Source organism: Gymnodraco acuticeps, unplaced genomic scaffold (assembly GCF_902827175.1).
Source record: "Gymnodraco acuticeps unplaced genomic scaffold, fGymAcu1.1, whole genome shotgun sequence".
Classification (NCBI taxonomy): Eukaryota; Metazoa; Chordata; class Actinopteri; order Perciformes; family Bathydraconidae; genus Gymnodraco; species Gymnodraco acuticeps.
Window position 1 is genome coordinate 3,887,680 of NW_022989983.1, and position 21,519 is coordinate 3,909,198.

The window sequence follows — 21,519 nt, forward strand, 5'->3', positions numbered from 1 at the left end:
GCTTGTCCCACTCTGCGCTTGGGTAAAACCTCTCCAGATTCATCAGGTCAGCTACCTATTGTAAACAACTGAGATCTGATTCTCACAGATCCAAAGGTCAGGAGACGGGGCCGATAACCAACATCCAGACGCTTGTCCGCTATCGCTACATTTATGAAGGCAGATGGTGAGGAAGTCAAAATGTTTGGCGTACACAGGCGGGTTGATTTCCTGAAGAGTGATACCAAGTTATTATAACACACTCCCACGTTTGCCACTAGTTTAACAGAGGCTGAAAGCTACCTGATGGCTGTCAATTAGCCTTAACACATGGTGATAAACTCTAATGGTAGTCTTCATGAGTAAGAAATTGGATCACAGCTTCTCTTCCAGTTAATGAACCCACCTTTTTTAATTTGCAGACATGGATATCAATTAGTGTGATCCAAGCTATTTTCAAATTCAATTAAATGTTGCCACAATGTCATCAACCATCCTAATGTCTTTAGCAAGGCAATGGAACTCAAAATCCAAGGGTTTCCAAAGCTAAAATAGAGTTGTCCTCCCTAAGGTGAGATGTGATTTGTGTTTATTGACAGCATAACACTGCAGCAAGTATAAACTAAAAGGCAAACTATCTAAAGGCATGTTATTCACAATTATTTATATTTTTTTTCTCCAAGCAATGCCACCTAACTCTACAAGACTCAGACAAGGGCTGGCTGTAGAGGAGGGTCAGCAGGCCAGAGGGGAACAGGAGGGGAGAGGAAAATATAATAATGATAAACAGATTTCCGGTCACAGCGCCCATCGCCTTCTCTCTGGGGTACCTTTCCACCTTGTCATGTCCAAAGACCTTGCCTCACACTCAGCACTGGGATGGGACATAGCACCAGTGTGTGTGTGTGTGTGCACGTGCATTTCTAATTTATTGGCCCACTGATTTGCTGATGTGTGTGGGGCTCAGCTTGGAGCACCAGGCTGGAACACCGGGCCCTGCTTCATTAGGTGCTCACGCCCTTAAGCTGCTGACATTTCCAAACTTGTTCCCCAGTATTCTAATTGTCGTGAAAAATTGGACACGGCCACCAACATTGAGAAGCTGCGTGGTAGATCTTGACGACATTTCTCTCGTGTCTGGGTGTCATTTACCTTGTTGCTTGGATGTGAAATGTAAAAACTCTACAGTAAGTGATGCAGGAAATGAGCCTGGACTATTTGTTGTCCTCATTTGCAGAACAAAACCATCGCCAACAACAAATAGGTCTGACTTTACTGGGGCAAGCCACATTTCTGATATGACAAAATAAATGATATGAATAAAATGGAAGACATGTGTTTTATTTAACAAAGTAGGGTTAACCATAGTATCCAATTGTACATTGTTTAACACATGTGCGAATAAGACGTCAGTAGTCACAGCTCTAATAATCAAACTAATAATTCTAATTTAAGGGGAGACACCCCAGGTGAATAGGGTAATTTTTTTAACTTAAAGGTATCAGCTAGAAATTTCTCCAGTTAATTACTTGCAATAAGGCAATTGTCTTTTGTATTACAAGTTTTCTGAAATAGCATGTTTAAATATGCAAATTATTCATTATCTCATTAAATATGCACATATTTTAACACATTTCAGGAATCGAAATCTGAACTTTGGATATAGCCAGATTCAAAATTCTTGTTTCATTTTGTAGTCATATTAGTATCTAAGGCTTTTACAGAAGGGATATTGGATATCTCTTTTTATCACTCCATAAATCAGAAAATACTGTCAACAGCCCTAAAATATCCATTTTCGCCATATTTTTAGGTATACAATGTTGTATAATTCAGGCTATGAATTATATATGAACAAACCATTCTGTAAAAGCCTTCATAATATTGATAGGAATATAACTGGAAGGTTTGGTGTATGTACGTGCTACTGAAGTTGAAATTTCGAACTCAGAGTAGGAGAAAAAACTCATTTTGAGAAAACGACCTTTAAAGATTGCAGTGAGGCGCTAGCTAAACCCTCCTGTTCTTTGGATGACAGCTTGCGCATCGACGCACTCCGTGAAGGTATTTCATGTTCAGGGTCATTTTTTTTTTTATAACCTTGCTTCGTGCAAGTGACAATTGTTGTCGTCTTCTCTGTGAACGTTTTTTTCGCCGTTCTTTTGGCATTTTGAGATTTCAATTTCTAGCTGAAAGCTAACCAGGAAGTGTTTTAGCACGCCACGTGACGCATCTGAACGAATCACGTTGTCAGAAATTGACACCAGCCAATGAGATTTCGTTTCTTGGTTTAAGACCCCTTTGTGCTTTCACGATTGGTTGCTGATACAAAGGAAATGACCATATTTGGATCCGATGAGATTGTGCAGGAGAGACACAGCTTTCCAGCGATACCTCTGTTGACATGGTGCACACAGCGGTCGCGGTACTTTATGTTACGTTAGAATGCTAACTTTTGGTGAATTTAGGAGAAATCTACAGACGCAAATAGACAAACTATAGTAAAATAAACACTTAAATGTGTATTTTGTACGTTTTCCTTCCAAAAGCCTGAAAGAAAACATGTTATGCAATCAAAATAGCACAAAATCTCAAAATTGACCAGTACTTGAAAAACGATGTTTTTGCCTGCCGTGTCTCGCCTTAAATGAATTCTAAACAACACAAATCTAAAAGCTAATAAATAAAACTCCACATTATCTAAATGTAGGATTATCTTATAAACACACTCTTTTTGTCAGTCACTTAATGCAAACACACACAGCATCAGATCAATCAATAGTGCGCAGAAATCCATTCTCGCCCAGAAAAACAAATGTCACTTCTAAATGTCAACAGGAAATGATTACAGAACACACATCATAGATTATAATATGTTACAGCATCAACATTCAAATTAAATAAATGCTCACAGCTATTTAAAGACAGTATTATTTACTTTAGAGAATCCTTTTAAGTCAATATAAACTTCAGGTTCTGTTACAGGTTGTGTTCCAAGACACACTTTAAATTATGTCAATGTCTTTGCTGGCAGCTACAGTATTTAATGAGTTCAACCAATTGTCAGTTTCGTTATGTAAACACTGCAAGTGCAAAATATCTTGTGATAGTCTCCTGAAATTATGTGCATTAACGCAAGAACAATTAAAAATTCATAAGACTAATGAACAACATCACAAGAGTGACAAAACACAAAGTGTGTGTTCACAATTATAGGAGAGAAAGGTATCTGTTTAGATTGCAAACATTCACTTCCAGATATCAAGGGTGTGTGCATTCTCTGAAACTGCTTGGATTTTGTACCAAAACACCCATGGTCCCCACACAAGAAGGCCTATGACTTCTGCAGTCACCGCTGACACTTAAACATTTAAAGTGATTGCTCTGGAATTTAGTAGACACTGATGTTCCCCTAAATATGAATCAAAACAACTCTGGGGACGCTTTCACTTTTCTTCTGATGCCATCAGCAGGTCAAAATGTTAAAAAGGAAATGGAAAAAAATGAAGTAAAACAAATAATTGCAAGACTAATGGCATACCCATCAGTGTCAGCACACACTTCTGTGCTGGCATACCGCTTAACAGAGTTAAAAGCATGACTATAGGCTCTTACTGTTGTTGCTTGTTAAATGACTGAACTTTTTTTTTCTTTTTTTCGCAAATTAAAATGCGACAAAATGAAATGAAAACAGACTTTGTGAATAAGTTATGATGTACATGAAGTGTTACTTATTTAACACCAACTTCCACAGAAAACACTTATGGCGGCCGAGGAGAACCTAACTCCAAAGTTCCAGGTTGGACTGGCGTGCGTTTAATTGCGTCACCTGATTGCATCATCTTCACCTGCAAGCTTTAAAAAGCACCCGCCTGGAGAGTTACATTTGACTCCCAATTAATGTGGTGTTTCTGCGCTCTCCGGCTGTGGTTCTCTCTGGACTCCGTTTGCCTCTTTAGCCTCGGGCTCACTTCGTTACATCTCTGCCTTGGGGGTGTGTTTCATCTCCACCTCTAAGGCGCTCACATGCTCCTGGCTCTCTACGTTTATTTGGTTCTGCCCTCCATCCTTTCCTGGCTTCTCTTTCTCCAGCATGTGATAGTTGTAGCTGTTCATGACGAAGAGGAAGATCCCGCCGGTCAAGATCACAGTGCCACACATGAAGAAAAGGTACTTGTAGTCACCGAAGATGTCCACCAGTAAGCCTGTGTGGAGAAAGATAGAAGCGTGATAAGAATATTTCTTTTTAAACAAGTGTCAGTTTTGCCCATGTTATGCCTCACTATGTCTAAACAAAAAACACTTGGAATAGTTGAACACCATGGAAAACAAAACACAAATATGTCACGGAATAGCATCTTCATTCGGCCACTTTACAAGTTTGAAGGTGAGGAACAAGACCAAACTCTGATTTGGCTTCTGTGAGTGTGCGTGTGCAAAAGTGAGAGTGAGCCAATTTGAGGAGAGCCATGTCGGATATGACAGAGGGCCATTACCCCCTCACTGGCTCTCCCTGCGTCTCCGGGAAGGCAATTTGGACGGCCGCTACCGAAACGAATCAGAAGAGAAGCCCATTCTCAGAGCCATAAATATCGAGCAGAAAAGTGACAAATGTAGTTTAGATCAGATTTAGGCCTCCAGGTTTTCAGAGTCTCAACCACACTCCGACCCCCCCACCTCGAGACGTGGGTCCATGGTTGACTGGCGCTATCTTAACAGTATGTCTATCTGTCCATATGTTACGATACCTAATTTATACCATTTTAGATCGTATATCTGAATCATCTTAAAGGAATATTATTTAACGTTATGCAAAGTGATCCAACAAAGTTCAATGACTTAAGTATAAGGAAGATATATCTCTTACTCAGCATCAGCATTATTCAACTAGGAAAATACATACAATACAAAATACATTCTTTGTACTTGATATACATTATCACCAAACTCAGGAGGGTTTCTGTTTCCCTCCCCAAATTTCTATGACCCGCCATCTCAATGACTTCTCAGCTTTTAAAGGCGCTTTTATATCATAGCAAGTTGTTATCAAAATCGAATACATTTAAAGTCCTTTTCCTTGGTAGGTCTCGTACATTTTAACTAAATACCATCTTCACAACAACGATATAGTGGCGTGTGCTTGTCCTGTGCAGTGCTACACTAGGAGGGGTCACTTTGTTTTTGAACGTGTATCATCTGATTGATAGCACTCATCTGGCACGAGTACGACAATAACCATCACCCTCATTAAGGCAGACCTTGATTGGCTGAGGGGTAATTAAGTCCATCTGGCATAGTTACCTCTTTCTCTTTTTAATGCATTCACAGCTTAATTATGGCCCAGGTACAGGACTTCAATGAGAGTTTGAACTGAGCGTCATTAAACACCCAAAGCAAGAGGCTAATTACACCCACTTAACTCACTTCCTCCTAATTGGATTGACCCGGAGGTTTTGGGGGTGCAGTAACAAGCAGAATAGTTAGGGGAGACATAACGATTGTGCCCTCTGGAGGAGAGCGTTAGACATGCAGGGAGGCGCTTATTTACCCTATTAAATGGGACTGGGGGGCCTACACATTTTCACCTCATTAAAACTCAGGGTGGAGGCAAAGGAGCAGCGTTAATGTGTACAGCTGACAGGCCCGGTTCTACGGGGGTGCATAAGGGTGCACCCTCAGTTGAGTCGTTATGCACCCTCATTTGAAAAGTGAAAAATATATAAATAATAATAATAAGAATTTAGTTGAAATAAAATAAATTGTAATTGTGGTTAAATAACATTGTCTGCTGCATTTATTTGGTCAATTTAAACGGTAAGTAACGTTATTATGTCAGGTGTGACATAATAACGTTCACGCCCACGGAGGCGGAGCAGCCCCAAACACCGTTGCCCCAAACACCGCCACCCCTCAGCGGCCCACAAGTGCCAGAGGACCTCGGCAAAACAGAGCCTGCCCAGGTATATATTAAAAAGTACCCAACTCGCTTGTACATTGGGGTAAGGCGCTCATTTTGCAGCTCATGGTTTCTAAACAGAGATTGGCTGCAATATTCATGTAAAAAAGATGCCATCTTCTGCTATGCATGTAGACATTTCGGTTCAAGTAAGTCAGATGCCTTCACCACAACTGGCTACAACAACTGGCGCCATGCTCTTGTACGTGATAAGGGACTGGGAAGGCATGAATCAAGCAAAGAGCACATAGATCCATAGATCTCTTAATGTTGCTCTCAAAGTGCACCAGATTGATGCTTTTAACTTCAATATTTAAAAAAATAATCTTCCCGGGGGAGCATGCCCCCGGACCCCCCTAGAGGAGGTGAGGATCCTCCTAGAGGGTGTTAGGTCCACTCCCCACTTATAAAAATAGCACTTTACCCCTGCACCCTCTCTAATCTCAGATGCACCCCGAGTCATTTTGTTCTGGAACCGTGCCTGAGAGCTGATGAAGTCACGTGCAGATACATCCTCAGTGTACTTACTCAGAGAACTAAATATATTTTAATAGCTAGTTTATTCTGTGTCCAACTGTTTCTAAAACAGTTTCAACTTACTCTATACTAGCGTCATCATTGAGAGAGATACTTTTATTCTATTGAAACTGCTAACACGCTAATTGGGGTAACTGCTAATACTTCCAAAACTTTATGTTAACATTTTAGAGATGCATGTGGTTAGTGTAATTGCTAGCAAAATGTGAAGAAGGTGTTGGAAACTTTGGTATTGTTTTGTTTGTTATCTTGCTCTATTGTTATACATAATGATCCGTCAGTGTTTCCCATACATTGATTTATTTGTGGCGGGCCATCACAATTAAATATCGTCCGCCACAAATGGATTTTTTTTTTGGTGGTCTAAGGTGGGCTGATAATCGGAAGGTTGCGAGTTCAAATCCCACCTGGAACACCACTACTAGTGTGCCCTTGAGTAAGGCACTCAGCCCTCAGTTACTCCAGGGAGAATGTCCCTGTAATCAGTCATTGTAAGTCGTTTTGGAATAAGGCGTCTGCTCAATGCCTAAATTGTTTTTGGGAGAATAAACCCCACAGATCCTCAACTCCGGTGTGTCTCACTCATTAACAACGCAACACAGAGAAACAAGAACGTTGTCTACAGTAGCCATGAACTCACATGTCTTTTCTTATTTGAGGGGGGGAGTGGATGCGTGGGCCACTCAAATAGGTTAAGGGGCCTTTGGCTTTTCTTGCCGGGGGGGTGTGCGGTGCGGTGCCCCCACAAATAGAATCAAATTCTGTGGGAAACACTGTCCGTAATGATACAAACCATCTTGAATGAATTGTCCTAAACTTCTTATTGAAATGAATAGACCCCAAACTGAATAACCAACAGACAAAAGTGTTGTACAGCTTTTTCAGCTAAAAGTGTGCTCTATAAATAACTTGCCCCTCTCAATTGTTTCACTGTAGATAAATCTGAAGGTTTTTTTTTTGTTCAACATCTTCTAAAAGTCTTCAACTGGGGAAAATGGCAGGCTTCTATCAAAAATGGTTATAGTGCAACATTCAATAATTACCTTTTTCTTATAAATACAACTGCAATTGTTCAATGACTACATTTAACTGTCATGTAAAAAATCATGAATCTTTCAGGCTTTAAACAGATCCCTAAAAGAGCCTCACTTTGCTGGTAACTTTAAAAATGCATTGACACTGCTTGGTACTACTACTTTTTGTGCAGTTTGTTACAAAACATGGACCTAACATCTTTAAGATTGTTTCACAACAACGTAGTGACCTCGGCAGAAAGTATTTATACATTTGAATGCAAGAAGAATTGTGTTTCTGCGTTTCCCTCTGGCAGCTGTTGCAGGCACCGAGGACAAAAGCAAGACTTACATTTTTTGTTCCATTTTTTTTAAACTTGTCACTAAAACTATTTTCTCTGAAACTCCTTTTTCAAAACCAGTTACTGTCATTATGTGCCATGAAGAGTGTTTTAGAGTGCTGGCTTCAAAAGTACACTAATCTTGAAAATGGCAATGAAGCAGAGAGGGTGAACAATATCCCTCTGATTACACAGTTATTTACACCATGAAGGGAGCGGTCCCAGTCCCACACTTCAGTCCAAAGCTCTATCAGAGACGAGACAAACCAACGCTGGAGATAAAGACAGCAGAGGAAAAACGACTTTTTCTTGTTTGTTGCCGTCCTGGTAAGCAAACACAGTTCAGCTTAGGTTGATGCTGAACAAAACAACTAAGGTAAGGGAGTCCCTCTTTTATGATCAATATTATATTTATTAAAATATATATAAAATGATCCATTGAAGACTAAAGGGTCCATCTTGTGACAGCCAATGATCTTTCCAAGTTAAGGTGGTGTAGAGACTTTCACTTTTATATCAAACACTAAATATTCTCATAATAACTTTTGAAAAGGATCACATGGCTACAGTTTGGCATATTTTAGTTTTTTTCAAAGATTCAAGTGAGAGGTTTTATTGTTAGAATTATTGACAGTAGTTTTGAATATCCTATATGTAATATCAATCAGTGATAATCCTGCTCTGTTTTAGAGAAATTACGCTCGAGCAGACAAGAGCTCAAATGCAACACAATGGACACCCAGTGACTGAGATAGGGATGGGAGAAGACAGCTGAAATTCAGTGTACTGAGTTTTGTCTTATGTTTGTATACAGTTTGTGAACATTATTCTCTTCTAGGGCTGCTCAATTAATCGTATTTTAATCGCAATTACGGCTTGCAATGATTAGGAAAACAACGTAATCGAAATAAAACGATTATTTTTGTATTATTATTACTTTTTTATTGGTTTTTCAGTTGAATTATACTTAAAGCTCAGGGTAATCAACTGTTAAAAACATACTGTTAAAAAAAAAATTAAATGGATAATCGTTTTTAATAATCGTGATATCAATTATTGACCCAAATAATCGAGATTATGATTTTTGCCATAATTGAGAAGCCCTATTATCTTCCCTTGGCCCTTTATTTGCAGAAAGCATCAGTGTAAGGCAATCCAAAATGAGTTTAAAGTAAGTATTTAAGCTTTTCAAACTTTGCAATCCAGACATGTTTTTCCAAGAGGTTTTGATTTTTCAGTGAGTCAGTAGGATTCGGTCATGTGTTTGAATGGATAGTGCATGTTGAGTGTGTTACCTGCAGCAGGCGGTCCCAGTAGCATGGGGAGGAACTCGATGAAGGTGACCAGTCCAAAAGCACTGGGGAAGCGTTCATTTCCCATCAGGTCCATCAGGCATTCGAATATTAGGGCAAAAACCATGCCGAACCCAACGCCAAAAAAGACAGTGTAGGTCATCAGGAAGGTGTAGAAGTAGCTTTTGAACACGGTAATTATTGGGCACAGTAAGTTGACCGTGCCGGTGAAAACCATGGCGAAGCTGAAGAAGTACTGGATCCTGGGCCTGACCCGCTTGCTACTGGCTATCAGGCCGGTGGCAGGCCTAACAAACATTTCCACAAGGCCCATGATAGTGAGCAGAAGGGCTGCGGAGAATTCATCTACCCCTTGGTCTATAGCATAGGCTGATAGGAATATAATTGGTGCATAACCGCCGAAGACGAACATTATGCTCCCAATGAGGTAAATGACGAAGCCTCTATCATTGAAGAAGGTCAAATCCAAGAAGCTCTTAGCACCCTTCATACAGCTTTCTTTTAGTTTGGTGTTGGACTCATTTGGCTCGTTCTTCTGTGGTGCACAGTTGGATGTCTTACAACGCGCAATGACAGGCCTCATCAGGGCCCCAGCGACACAACAATTGAGCATCAGACCCCCGAAGATAAGGAAACTTCCTCTCCAGCCATATGTGTACAGTAAATATTGGTTTAGAGGGGCCAGGAGAAACGTAAACATGGGACTCCCGGCCATGACTAGTCCGTTAGCCAACGGCCGCTTGACCAGGAAATACTGGCTGATGATGGTGAGAGATGCGTTGAGGTTTAAGGAGAGTCCGCAGCCTGTGTGGAGAGAGATTAAAATGTAAGAAAACCATCCTGAACCTAAACTCCAAAGGGTACTCGCTAAATCAAATCAAGACTGATTCTGCTTGGTGCTCATTAAGGTTCCATCTCACTTCACTTCGGCTGGATAAAATCTCATTACAGAAAGCTGGAATTATTGCAGAAATAATTTGTCCATTTAAGTAGAAATAAATTAGAGAGCCTGGGTAATACATTCCCTCGCTTGCCTCTTCACCCAAAAATTCAATTTAATAGCATCTTATTTTCCATGAACATGAAGAGCTGCAGGTAGATTGTTATGGGTGCTATATTCTTCCTCTCCAATGTCAATCTAATAATCTTCTCTGGTCTCATGATGAAGCACAAGGAAAAAGGGCTTTTGTGTTCTTGTGTCCAAACAGATCATTCATAAACACATGTATAGAGTAGACGTGTATTACAGGAATAGCTTTCTAATATACAAATAAATCATGATTTTACAATACCCTTTTACATTTTATGAAGGAATACATTATTATTTAGGCTGACTTTATTTAATTTACAACAGTTCACCTTTTATCAGTAAATGTTAAGAAGATACTCATCATCATTTTTAATTAAGAATGTGTGAAGGGAAGCTGAAAACTAGTTAAATGAAGGAAGATTAAGATAAATGTAACATACGAGTAAATGGATGAAACCTTATAAATAAAATGTTTCAAAACTCATTTACAAACTTTGATTACAAATGGTATGTTAACTTCTGACTGTTTGGTTTTAATTTAGTCTTGTTAAAAAGGAATACTCCACCCTGTTCCACCTTATCTTGGTGTGTTTACTGGTGGAGCAGATTATCAGGTCCATCAGCCAGCCAGAGCCCCCCGAGCAGCCTCTAATCAACAGTCGACTGTTTCTATTTCAGGCTGTTTTCTCACAATCCTCTTCACTGCTAACTGCACTAGCTTCAGTAGCTACACTAACCAACCAATATGACTCCATAGTGAAGGGCATGATCCCTCACCAGCTTACAACCATCTCTTTAATGCAAAAGGTGCAGAGGGGAAACAAATATTAATTTAATTAAAATAAGAAATCTGGGCAAGGAGCTGTATGACTATCTGACTAAAATCTTCTCACAGTCTGTGTTTTTTTTTACGCTGCTATGGACAAGTCTTGCACTAATGTACATTCTCAAAGATATTGAAGTGACTGTTATTTTTGTATATATTGATTGTTGTGCTTTTAATTAGGCCTTAATGTGTGCATATGTATAAATGTGTCTTTGATTGTGTGTGTATATATATATATATATATATATATATATATATATATATATATACACATACACACACACATACATATTGTTATATATATATATATATATTTGTTTTTGTATTCGGGATTGTGGGAACAGTATTTCGATCTCTGTCTGTACACACAACCTGAAATATTGACAATAAAGTTGACTTTGACTTTATATTGTTGCTTATATGTGTGTATTTGAGTCTGCACATGTATAAGCATATGTCTGCACGTCTGCTAGGTGTGCCCGGGCGCAGGGGAGCAGAGCCGGGCACACACACGCCCTCGGGCCCCGCACTTGGCCCAGGCACTTGCTGGGCCTATTAATCCTTCACGGCAGTCCTTGGCAGGGTAATGAGGCTCGCAGGGTGGCAGGGAGACCCCATGTGACGGCCGTGATGGGAGCCTACGGGAGAGTACAGAGGGCCACGGAAGACCATGCTCTCTGGGATCAGGGATGCTTCTGTCTTAATTACCTTCCTGGTCCCCTCTGTGCTCTTACAGCACCTCAGGAGCCAGAGCCGATGCCCTGGGCCCCGACCATCAGCAGGGGAAGTAGATCTGGCAAACCAGAGCGTCTGGAAGGATATGAAAGATGCAGACTTTCTCTAACCTAGGAGCTGCTTAACTGGGAATAGTAAGCTAAGGGGTAAAAAAGCGTCTGGGATCCATATTGGGGCGGCTGAGGCTCAGCAGGAAAATTGATGGTTCGATCCCTAGTGTCATTGGGTGTTTGCACCTGGTATGGCAGGCTCTGCCTTCGAATAGGGGCTGCAGAATAACATGAGTTTTCAAGCATTTGGACTACCTATGTTGTAAATGTATTATGTTTTCGATTTACACACAGCATCTATTGCACGTCTGTCCGTCCTGGGAGAGGGGTCCCTCCTCTGTTGCTAGGTTTCTTCAATTTTTTCCCATTAACTGTGGGATTTCTTTGGAATTTTTCCTTGTCTGAATTGAGGGTCCAAGGACAGAGGGTGTCGTATTCATATTCTGTACCAACTGTAAAGTCCACAGGGACAAATGTAAAATGTGTGATATTGGGCCAAATAAATATACTTTGATTGAATGATTGAATGTTAAGCTTCAGGACACAGGACATTGTAATAAATAAAAATAAATCTAAGCACTATACCTCCAATGATGCCAATGCAAAGGTAGAGGTAAACCATGGAGTTCCCAAAAGAAGCAGTTACCATAGATACCCCACACATCAATCCACCCGCCATGACTATTGGTCGGCTTCCAAAGCGAGTCACCAACATGCTGCTCACCGGTCCTGCAAGGAGAAAGGCAAAGAGAGAGATTCAGAATGATCAACCGTGTCACACTTTAAAATGAGTAGCTAGTTAGTGGTTAAAAAGTGCTGCTTTTGATCAAGGGTTTACACAGCAGTTCTCCTTCTAGGATTAAAGCAAGGTCAGAAGGACATCATAGAGGATAATGAAAAACAACCACACTTTTGCGACACATCTTGGCGATTCATTAATATCTCCCCATATGATGTAAAATGCAACACTCTGTGATCAATCAGCAATTAAACAGCTTTTTATATGCTGTCAGTCTTCCCTGCATTCATAACCTTGCCTGAAAGAGTGACATTGCACCACCAGTCTTTCTGCAGCATGTCATAATGAAAACTTCTTTCTTCTCCTTGCCATAAAAACCAATCATTTGAATATATATTTATTTCATAAGATCTATATAGAAAAATGGGCATAGAATCAATCAAACTGCTAAATGGGCTGCCATGATTATTGAAACCTTAACATGCAGAGGCTTTTGAATGTAGAGGTTCTGTGTGGAGGGTGATTATTGAAAACAAGCCAGTAAGCCGTAAGAGGATTACATGTTTAGAAGACACCGACTGTCTTCAGCAACATGTTCACCGTGGCTTATGATTGATGACTCACTGCTTAAGGAAACTGTTGTATGTAAATGTATGTAATCTCATACTAAACATGTGTGCTCTGAATTAATTTAAAGAGTGGACATATTAGTTTATCTACATTAAACACAGCTTTGAATGTCAACAACAGAACATAACATCTTTAATGTATTTTCTACTCTTTTCTTTTCCCTCAGTTTTCTGTACATCTTGAGGCTGCTGCAGTACCACTGCTGTTACTACATGCCGAGTGTGTTCGCATGTCAACCTGCCTATAAGCTCATTCTGATGTCAACACGCTGCTGGGTAATCAACTGGTGTTTGCCCAAGTACACTGTTCCAGGGTTGAAAATAAGGATTTTATTCACTATAAATCAATCTTCTAATTGTTTTGTAAATCAATTGTTTGGTCTATAAAAGCTTAAAAGAAATGTGAAATATCACAAATAATTAACAGTCACATTCTCCTCGAGTCTGTCCGAAACCTAAAGATATTCAGTTCAATTTACCTTAGTTCACAAAAACCCATTTAATACTCACAATTTACAAACTGGAACCAGAAAATAAGTGGCTTTCCCTGACAAACAACTTACTAAAAATAGTTGCAGGTATATTTTCCTAAACTAATGAATCGACTAATTGTTTCAAATTTAAACTATTGAGAAGTTAGTACTGAAATCACAACTGAATTTATTTTTGTTTGTGCTCATGTCTTTAACTGTAAACCAAAAAACGATTCTTTATGCACTTTCATGCATGAACACCGGGGTCAGATTAGTCACAGCTGAGTCCCGATGGAGAGTTTTTGTCTTTCCTTGAACCACTTCTTGCTGAATTGTCCTCAAAACTGTACCTGCTGTACCACATTCACTCCACCACATGCAATAAAAATATCCATCCTGCTGTTTATACAGTTAACCAGCAGCCCTTGGGGTCAAAGATAGATCATCTCTCCCACTGTAGCTGTGTCACAATAGGGCATCTCCTGCACTGCCACCATTTCTACTTCCATTATAACTTTATCATTCGGACTTCTTGAGTCAGAGGTTCTCAGAGAAGGCCGTCATGTCTCCCATGGGACCCTGGAGTCAGACCCAAGTGTGCTGAACCTTCCTCTGATATATTCCCCCTGTCTCTCTCCTCCACTGGGTGACATTGCTGAAGCCTTGCCAAGGACAATATGATAAAGCCCTGCGCCTGAGCCACAGTGGAGAGGAATATTTCACCAGTTAGGCCTCTGAGCTGAGTGCAGGTGAGTCACATACCCAGTTTGTGCTATAACCTTGAAAGCAGCTAGTTATTCAAGGGAATCTTCCACGAGACCTCTAATTATTTTAAATGTTATGTAATCTAATGAGTTTTCCAAGTCTTCCAGTTTTAGCTTGAGGGAACACAAAACAATCATGATACCAACACGAACTTATAAAGCTGTGGTTGTGTTATGCCAAGTATAAAAACACAGCAATCCCATTACGATGTAATTTACCAATAATTAAGCTTGTGCCTTTATATATATATAAACAGTCTATGGTTTGCACATGTTACATTTGCCAATGCATCCCCGAGCCTGCATGTGCACTGTGTGTTGGCACCCCCATATTGCAAACGCAGAGAAGTGTTGTGTTGTTGGCTGCGTTTAGTGGTATGTCTGAAGGGATCACAAGATATGGTCGCAAGATTATTGACAGGATTGGAAAGAAGACATAAAAAGGATTGTCCACAAAACCCAACGCTTCTCAAGTTTTAACCGTTAAACAAAAAAACCATTTTACTGAACATCTTTGGAAGAGAACATCTTTGTATGGCTTAACTTACATTTTCAACCAATGGAAAAGGCTTTTGAATACTAGCAGGCAATGCTTTGCTAAGAATGGGTAAAATCTAAAAATGCTGTCAACTTTCTTTAGTCTAACAGCTCGAGTGTAGTTGAACAGCCAGTAGTGATGTTAATTTAAGAAAGGGAACATTTGTTAAGTCTTAAAGATGAAGACTTCTCATAAATGACTCAAAGTAACCTGTCAGTGGCAGAAAGTTACATTTGAGTCAGGTGAGCAACACATGCAAACATCATTCTTCTTATTAGGCAGCCTAACACTATTTGAGTGGGTGCAGTTAGTCATGTGAAGACAATTTATACATTATCTATCAAGTCCAAATGACTATACAGCACAACTGTTGTTATACTTGTAGACATGATGGCCCAATACCGGAATTATTTGCTGTAAAACTGGTATTTACTCTGTAGACGCTGGCCCTTAGCATTACTCATTGTGGTGTGTTCAAGTGCAACTTTGAAGAGATGTGAGGCATTTAAGGAGTTTGATCAGAGACCATTATCAGAGGTATATCTTGGAGGTGAACTTGGTTTGTAAGAGCGATGAGAGCACACGATACAATACAAAGAGACCTAGACAGAAAAACAAATGCTCAGAATTCTAACCCGCAGGACAAAGATGTTCTCAACTCGTGTTAAGATTATTGACTTAGAGGTGTTGGCTGCAGAACCAATGATGGCTTGAAGGTACATTAACTTCACTGAGTTCAAAACCTCTCTGCGGCAACTCTGGGTTTGAAGTTATTGTATTTAAAGTACCATGGAGTTTTTTGGATAAATATATATATAGCCTATATCTGGTGATATAAGGTTATTTTAGGTGCACATATGACAGTATATGTGAGCCGATTTAAAAATAAAAAAAAGCAGTACAACTGTATACGGTACATATATATACAGTGGGGCAAAAAAGTATTTAGTCAGCCACCAATTGTGCAAGTTCTCCCACTTAAAAAGATGAGGCCTGTAATTGTCATCCTAGGTACACTTCAACTATGAGAGACAGAATGGGGGGAAAGAATCCAGGAAATCACATTGTAGGATTTTTAAATGAATTAATGGTAAATTCCTCGGTAAAATAAGTATTTGGTCACCTACAAACAAACAAGATGTCTGGCTCTCACAGACCTGTAACTTGTTCTTTAAGAGCCTCCTCTGTCCTCCACTTGTTAACTGTATTAATGGCACCTGTTTGAACTCGTTATCAGTATAAAAGACACCTGTCCACAACCTCAAACAGTCACACTCCAAACTCCACTATGGCCAAGACCAAAGAGCTGTCAAAGGACACCAGAAACAAAATTGTAGACCTGCACCAGGCTGGGAAGACTGAATCTGCAATAGGTAAGCAGCTTGGTGTGAAGAAATCAACTGTGGGAGCAATTATTAGAAAATGGAAGACATACAAGACCACTGATAATCTCCCTCAATCTGGGGCTCCACGCAAGATCTCACCCCGTGGGGTCAAAATGATCACAAGAACGGTGAGCACAAATCCCAGAACCACACGGGGGGACCGAGTCAATGACCTGCAGAGAGCTGGGACCAAAGTAACAAAGGCTACCATCAGTAACACACTACGCCACCAGGGACTCAAATCCTGCAGTGCCAGATGTGTCCCCCTGCTTAAGCCAGTACATGTCCAGGCCCGTCTGAAGTTTGCTAGAGCATTTAGATGATCCAGAAGAGGATTGGGAGAATGTCATATGGTCAGATGAAACCCAAATAGAACTTTTTGATAAAAACTCAACTAGACGTGTTTGGAGGAGAAAGAATGCTGAGTTGCATCCAAAGAACACCATACCTACTGTGAAACATGGGGGTGGAAACATCATGCTTTGGGGCTGTTTGTCTGCAAAGGGACCAGGACGACTGATCCGTGTAAAGGAAAGAATGAATGGGGCCATGTATCGTGAGATTTTGAGTGACAACCTCCTTCCATCAGCAAGGGCATTGAAGATGAAACGTGGCTGGGTCTTTCAGCATGACAATGATCCCAAACACACCGCCCGGGCAACGAAGGAGTGGCTTCGTAAGAAGCATTTCAAGGTCCTGGAGTGGCCTAGCCAGTCTCCAGATCTCAACCCCATAGAAAATCTTTGGAGGGAGTTGAAAGTCCGTGTTGCCCAGCGACAGCCCCAAAACATCACTGCTCTAGAGGAGATCTGCATGGAGGAATGGGCCAACATACCAGCAACAGTGTGTGAAAAACGTGTGAAGACTTACAGAAAACGTTTGACCTCTGTCATTGCCAACAAAGGGTATATAACAAAGTATTGAGATGAACTTTTGTTATTGACCACATACTTATTTTCCACCATCATTTGCAAATAAATTCTTTAAAAATCAGACAATGGGATTTTCTGGATTTCTTTTTTTCTTCTCATTCTGTCTCTCATAGTTGAGGTATACCTAGGATGAAAATTACAGGCCTCATCTTTTTAAGTGGGAGAACTTACACAATTGGTGGCTGACTAAATACTTTTTTGCCCCACTGTATATAGATAGATATATGGAGACTTGTTTGAGGTGAAAGTTACATCACTTTGTCCATCAGAGAGAACTATTATCAATTTAAAATTGTAGTCAGTTCATAGCATGGTCACAATTATTTAAAAGAAAGTTTCGCATATGTAGTGTAGTGTATTCTTTTTGGAGATTGATTCTTTCCTTTTTTGTTTACACTTTTTGATAAAAATGAAACTCCTGAAAGATGAGCAGTATCAACATTTATGCCAATCGAAAAAAGAAGACTAAATAGTTTGTAATAAGTTGAAACATATTTTAAACCGTGCTCACCACAAGATGAACTGTATGTCCTACTGATGTATAAGAAAACACAACAACAATGTGGTTTACATTTTTAGATAATAACACTGATCATTACAAATGCCGTAGCATAAATGAAGATAGACAGTTAGTCTGCATTGTACCTCACCAAAACACATTGTGTGTGTATGGTTGTGTTGTAAGAAACAAGTCTGAGTAAACTCACCGCCTGCATACATGGCAGCTAGCATGATAGAGGAAATCCATGCTATTTCACTGGAGCTGGCCCCTAAATTCTGCTGTATCTCTTTGTAGAAAATGGATAGCACTTTGGGAGTGGAGTATGCAAATCCTATGGAAATGTGAGCCGCGACAACAACCATCCAGCCCCAACCTCCATCCAGGGGTTTGTGGCCCAACTCATCTGCTGGAGCAGGGGACATGTTCCTGTTCAAGGAGAGGAAAACACACATGAAGTGTTTATTATTAAAACAACAAAATATAGGCTGTACCTTGAAAAAAAAAGTAGAATATTTGAATGCAGAATTGATCCCTTTGCCTTAACTATTAGGCTTGTTTGAGACGCGTTGCGGCTCGCCTCGAAAGTAGACGAGAATAGCCGATCGCAGCCGGGGGAGGTCTCAAAAAGCTCGCCTGAAGTCGGACAGCTCCGAGTCGGCTTCTTCTTCTTCGCCTCTCGGTTTTTTGGCGGATTGCAAACAACTTTAAGGAGTCGGCTTGACTCGGTTTGCATTTATAAAGAATGCACACATGTGTTTAATCGTTAATGTCAGATATGTACTAAGTAAATACATTTGTTCCTGCTCAAGATTAGATTCAACTTTATTGTTATTGCACATATTACAGGTACTGAGACAACGAAATGCAGTTTAGTTTCTAACCAGGAGCAACAAGCAGTAAAGTGAAAAGTAATGTACACAATCTATAGAATAAAATATAGAATGAATTGAATGATGAATAAACAGTGAGGGGTATGAATATACACAGCAGCCTGTGAGCAGTATGAACAGTGTGTATGAATATGCTATATATAAGATATATAAAGTATGAAAACGGTAAGCAGTGCAAGTATAGTATAACATAGTGTAGCGACCCTGTATAGGATGCTGAGGGTGTCACTCAGGCATCCCCCGTCTCTCTGCCAATCATAGAGCTGCACAGTGATGCTGGTTGAGGTGCGGGCCTGTGGTTGGGGGAGCAGACGGGGGAGGGCGGGAAGTTGTGACTTAGACACTGTTATATATATGGGTATGTGTAGGAGTTAGTAGGCTTGTTTGAGACAAGCAAGACCTGCGCAGACCTGCGCAGTTGCGATCAACGTCTTGCTAGTGCGTTGCATGATGGTTAGTCATTTTGTCCGACTTGCTCTGGAGGCCCGCCCACATGAGACTTTGAAATTTCGCGGGACAAAGACGCCCGCAGCCTTGAGAGCGAGGCGAGGCGAGTTGGCGCAGTTGCTCTCCACGGGCTGCAGAAGCGAAATGCTTGATGGGAAACGTCTCGCTGGTATCTCGAGCTGAGCGCTCATTGGTGGTTTTTACCCCGTGCTGCTGATGAAACTCTCCAATTGGCTGGCAAAAGTTTGTTGTTGTTTTGTGTCAGTTTTACGTCGCCACATCCATTGCCATTTTTCATCATTGTTCCACAATGTTTATCATCATGAAATTAATATCTATATATTGTATACTATACTTGCACTGCTTACCGTTTTCATACTTTATATATCTTAGCATATTCATACACACTGCTCTCAGGCTGCTCACAGGCTGATATCTAGTGTATTCATACCCCTCACTGTTTATTCATCATTCAATTCATTTTTATTCTAGATTGTGTACATTACTTTTCACTTTACTGCTTGTTGCACCTGGTTAGAAGCTAAACTGCATTTCGTTGTCTCAGTACCTGTAATATGTGCAATAACAATAAAGTTGAATCTAATCTTGAGCAGGAACAAATGCATTTACTTAGTACATATCTGACATTAACGAATATACACATTTGTGCATTCTTTATAAATGCAAACTTGTCAAGACCACTGACGGAAGTAGTTTTGAAAAGTAATAAGTGGTTCTGTCTTTTACATGTATTCAACCCCCCTTGTACTGATTTGTTTCAAAATGAACTGACACTTGAGTCATTCATTTGTAGTGATATAATAATTGTGGGATTTCTATTGCATCCACTTCATCTGCAACGAAAAACGCCAACGCAATTTCCGCCATTGCAAACCCAGCCAGTCAAGCCGACTCCGACTCCGAGCTGTCCGACTTAAGACGAGCTTTTTGACACCTCCCCCGGCTGCGATCGGCTACTCTCGTCTACTTTCGAGGCGAGCCGCAATGTGTCTCAAACAAGCCTCTTGTTAGTGTGAGGTTGAACCCACAAGCTGTACATGAACCTGTGATCATCTGTGAATAAGAAGAGTTATTAAAGCCTAATAACTGGAAGCCTGTTTCTGACTCCCTTTGTGATCGTTACAATAATATAGATATGAATTTCATGATGATAAACATTATGGAACAATTATGAAACATGTTAATGGAGGGGGCGACGTAAAACTGACACAAAACAACAACAAACTTTTGCCGAGCCAATTGGAGAGTTTCATCACCAGCACGTGGTAAAAACCACCAATGAGCGCTCAGCTCGAGATACCAGCGAGTCGTTTCTCATCAAGCATTTCGCTTCCGCAGCCCGTGGAGAGGAACTGCGCCGCCGCGCCGCGCTCTCAAGGCTGCGGGCGTCTTTGTCCCGCGAGATTTCAACGTCTCATGTAGGCGAGCCTCCAGAGCAAGTCGGACAAAATGACTAACCATCATGCAACGCACTAGCAAGACGTTGATCGAAATTGCGCAGGTCTGCGCAGGTCTCGCTTGTCTCAAGCAAGCCTATTCACTCTGCAAACACAACGGTGTTGCCGAATTTCAAAATAAAAGACCGGCTTGATGGCAAATAAACAGCAAGCATGTGACAGTGTGTATACAGTTCCAAACAATACACCAAACACGTTAACTAACAATATAGGCATATGACAAGTACATTTAGGTGACTGTGAAACGTTTGTTTACATAAATGTGAAAACGCCGGTCATTCATATGATAATTTACTTACTGCGCCTTTAAATTATAATGTTTTGTAAATTCTCCCTTAATGGCGAATACAGAGCTAGCATGTGACAGTGTGCAAAATAATGAGAGTCACAACGTTGACAAGAGTAACTTAAGTCTGTTAAAAGCAGTTTAAAACTGAAGTTTTCAGTCGTATGTGTCTAGTGGTGAAACCATAGGGTTAAACAGGCCGATAGCTTCCCAAGTTACGTCAGATATTTGACTGAATTCACAAAGTTAATATAGAACAAAGAATGTAAACGTTACCCCTTTGTCCTCCTAACGAGCGTTTCCTCCAAAAACTGTACAATTGTAACACAACAAGGTGTCAAGGCAAATAAAAAATATAAGTTTCCAATGAAAGAAAGTATCGTGTGTAGTCGCACAGGAGGAAATACTCACACACGTGGACAATGAGCGAAATCAACGATAACACGTCACTGCTGCTTTAAACTCAAGACTTTTAAAGAACTAAACACTGACATGCGAATACACATGTTTAAAATATGTTACCTTTGAATGAGCGTCTCTGTTTCAACAGCTTTCTTTATACATCCATGGTTTCAACCTCCTCCTGCCTTATTTGAAGTGTCGTCACGTGTTACACTGATGGCCCGGGGACTTCCTCACAGTTTTGAGTTTGACTAGTTTCATTAGCAGTTGACTC

The 21,519-nt window shown here is 40.4% G+C and overlaps 1 protein-coding gene across 3 annotated transcripts; it reads right to left on the minus strand.

The window, feature by feature from the left end:
* Positions 1-2,607: 2,607 nt before the first annotated feature.
* On the minus strand, positions 2,608-21,478 carry LOC117543687 (monocarboxylate transporter 2-like). 3 transcript variants are annotated; one of them, XM_034212142.1, is made up of 5 exons: positions 21,366-21,478; positions 17,948-18,168; positions 12,427-12,509; positions 9,122-9,943; positions 2,608-4,184 (listed from the first exon to the last, which is right to left on the minus strand). In XM_034212142.1, exons 2-5 carry the CDS (start codon positions 17,986-17,988, stop codon positions 3,955-3,957), a joined length of 1,176 nt encoding a protein of 391 aa, XP_034068033.1. In that variant the 5' UTR covers positions 17,989-18,168; positions 21,366-21,478; the 3' UTR covers positions 2,608-3,954. The 3 variants fall into 3 exon arrangements, with proteins under 3 accessions (XP_034068033.1, XP_034068030.1, XP_034068032.1); XM_034212139.1 differs by having other exon boundaries at positions 12,366-12,509; XM_034212141.1 differs by lacking the exon at positions 21,366-21,478 and adding an exon at positions 21,120-21,266 and having other exon boundaries at positions 12,366-12,509.
* Between the last annotated feature and the right edge of the window lie 41 nt (positions 21,479-21,519).

What these genes read in the sequence shown, in the direction of transcription:
- LOC117543687 (XM_034212139.1), bottom strand. Translation starts at nt 18,164, where the DNA reads ATGTCCCCTGCTCCAGCAGATGAGTTGGGCCACAAACCCCTGGATGGA. An exon ending in AGCTGCCATGTATGCAGGCG is followed by an intron (nt 12,510 to 17,947) that starts GTGAGTTTACTC and finishes TTCTCCTTGCAG; the next exon opens with GACCGGTGAGCAGCATGTTG. An exon ending in TTGCATTGGCATCATTGGAG is followed by an intron (nt 9,944 to 12,365) that starts GTATAGTGCTTA and finishes CTCTCCACACAG; the next exon opens with GCTGCGGACTCTCCTTAAAC.